General features: G+C 33.1%; 1 protein-coding gene across 1 annotated transcript in view; it reads right to left on the bottom strand.

The window, feature by feature from the left end:
• Positions 1-2,500, bottom strand: part of rgs11 (regulator of G protein signaling 11) — a 17,447-nt gene that overhangs the window by 11,200 nt on the left and 3,747 nt on the right. Inside the window, exons 6-7 of the mRNA XM_081360418.1 lie at positions 583-641; positions 398-474 (exon numbers count right to left, since the gene is read on the bottom strand). Coding sequence (XP_081216544.1) covers positions 398-474; positions 583-641 — 136 coding nt within the window. The remainder of the gene's footprint in view (positions 1-397; positions 475-582; positions 642-2,500) is intronic.

Genomic DNA, 2,500 nt, shown 5'->3' with positions numbered 1-2,500 from the left:
CAACAATAAAACTGCGAAATATTATTAGTATTTACAATAGCTGTTTTGTATTTTAATATATTATATTTCTTTGATGGCAAAGCTGTATTTTCAGCATCATTCCTCCAGTCTTCAGTGTCACATGATCCCTCAGAAATCATTATAATATGCTGATTTGCTGCTCAAGAAACATTTATTGTTATTATCAATGTTGAAAATGGTTGTGCTGCTTAATGTTTATTAAATTAATACATCCTTGCGGAATTAACAGTATTAATTTCTTTTTAAATAAAAGTGAAAAGTTAAAATAGTAGTGTAGAGGCCAATTCCAATTGAAACTAAATGTGGAATAGAGGGTTAAATGTAATCGGCTGAAGGAAACATAAAGAGTGTGTGTGTGCTGGAAAAGAAGAGTTACCTGAGCTGCTCTCTTGCCTGCATCACAACAAAGTCCCAGGTGTGGTTGATGCGTTTATGTAAAGCATTATAGCACTCCTAACAAAGACAGAGATTGAGAACTGAACAACAGATCGCTCCATGGATTCATGACTTCATTGCACAGTCTTCTTACTGAAGGGTGTGATTGGCATTTGACCCACATACCTTTTCATACTCAATTAGTTCTCCTTGTTTTCGGATATTCTTCTTGGCCAAGTAGATTGCTTGAACACATACAAATAATACATATATAAATAATATATTCACCTTTCGAGGAATATCTCCTTTTGTATTCCATGATATAAAGAAATGCATTTATGTCATGACCAAAATTTTTTTGGCATGGTAATGGATATGACAATGTTAATATGTTTGGTCTAGGCTACGCTGCTACTTCTGTTTCTGTTATTGCTGCTCAGGGCCTTAAACCTTGTGTGGGGTTCAAAACCCTATAACCCCCGGGATCTTCCCGGTCAAAAATGACCGGACTATAAAAAATAGCTTATAAATCTCTCATTATACTATATTTTCACCCAATATTGGATTCAATCTTTTTGTCAACTTGTTCTCTTTCAATTAGGACTGGTTTTATATTTCTATTTGCATCTAATTAATCGTAGGCCTCATTTATTTGACAGTAGGGATCTCATTTTTTGAGTAAAAAAAACATTATTTTTGAATAATTTTGGAAATATTAAATAAAATTTGAAGAAAATTGGCACTGTTTATCACACTAGTCTACTTTAATTTTTCACCAGGAATTTTGTTTTGAAAAACTTTTATTTTGTACAAAATGGCACATTGTCACACTTGTGGTCTTCCTGGTCAAAAATGACCGGCCTACAAAAAATTGCTTATAAATCACTCGTTACGCAATATTATCACCCAATTTTGGATTCAATATTTTTTTCAACTTGTTTTCTTTCAATTAGAACTGGTTTTATATTTCTATTTGCATCTGAATAATCGTAGGCCTCATTTATTTGACAGTAGGGATCTCATTTTTGAGTAAAAAAAACATTATTTTTGAATAATTTTGGAAATATTAAATAAAATCTGAAGAAAATTGGCACTGTTTATCAGACTAGTCTACTTTAATTTTTCACCAGGAATTTTGTTTTGAAAAACTTTTATTTTGTACAAAATGGCACATTGTCAAAATGACCCGAACACCACATGAGGGTTAAACTATCTTTTGCCACACCTGCCAATGGCCTAAGAAACCTAAGAAACCTAGGAAAATTTACCAGCCAGAGCAAAAACTGGTAGTAATGACACCAAAATTTCAGATACCAGTGAAAATTCACAAATTGTTATTCCAATTTTGATACCACAGCTAAAACTACTAGCCTAACCATTCAAAAATTAAAACATTATTAAAGACAGGTAAACAAACAGTCAGTAATAAAATAAAAACAAATATGCAAATTACAAGCAAATTACAACACAGAACACAGCCTACAGAAATGTAATAAAGTAAGCAAATGTAAAATAACGGCATAGTCTTCACTTTATAAATTAAACATCCATATCATTTCATCCTTATTAAAGCTACAAAAGTTATTCAGTCAAGAACAGTGAGTGATTTTTTCTTTGTCCTTTCCTTTGTTGTTTGATTAACATTAAAACAGAAGGAATATTAGGCTGCTGTCATTTTAAGAGCGAATGCACGGATCCAATATACTGATCCTGTACACATGAGTTTACTTTCTCAACTGTTTACGTTCACTTAAGACATAACCGACTATGTTTTTTAGATCCTCTTTATTTTTTTTACATAATTTTGTGCATTTGTCACTCAAGTGCAAGAAAACGTGAAAGAGAGCTCAGTTAACCATTCACGCGGTGTCTGGCTTTCTGGGCGCGCGTGGGAGTAACGAAATGAGCTCCCTTTCGCTTGCACTTGAATATTTAAATTGTCAAGGCTTAAACTTTCGTGACGATGGCCAGTTAACTTTCCAGAGCGTCATTCACGCTTCTTCATGTTCATGCATTGTTAAAAATCATAAAAATTTTACCGGCCAACTGGCGAGTGAGACAATTTCATACACTCTCCAACACTGATTTTTACTTGCATTTGGCA

This window comes from Scardinius erythrophthalmus, assembly GCF_964197995.2.
Source record: "Scardinius erythrophthalmus genome assembly, chromosome: 3".
NCBI classification, from domain to species: Eukaryota; Metazoa; Chordata; class Actinopteri; order Cypriniformes; family Leuciscidae; genus Scardinius; species Scardinius erythrophthalmus.
Note: the sequence above shows the minus strand (reverse complement) of the source record. Positions and strands in the feature narration are given on the sequence as shown.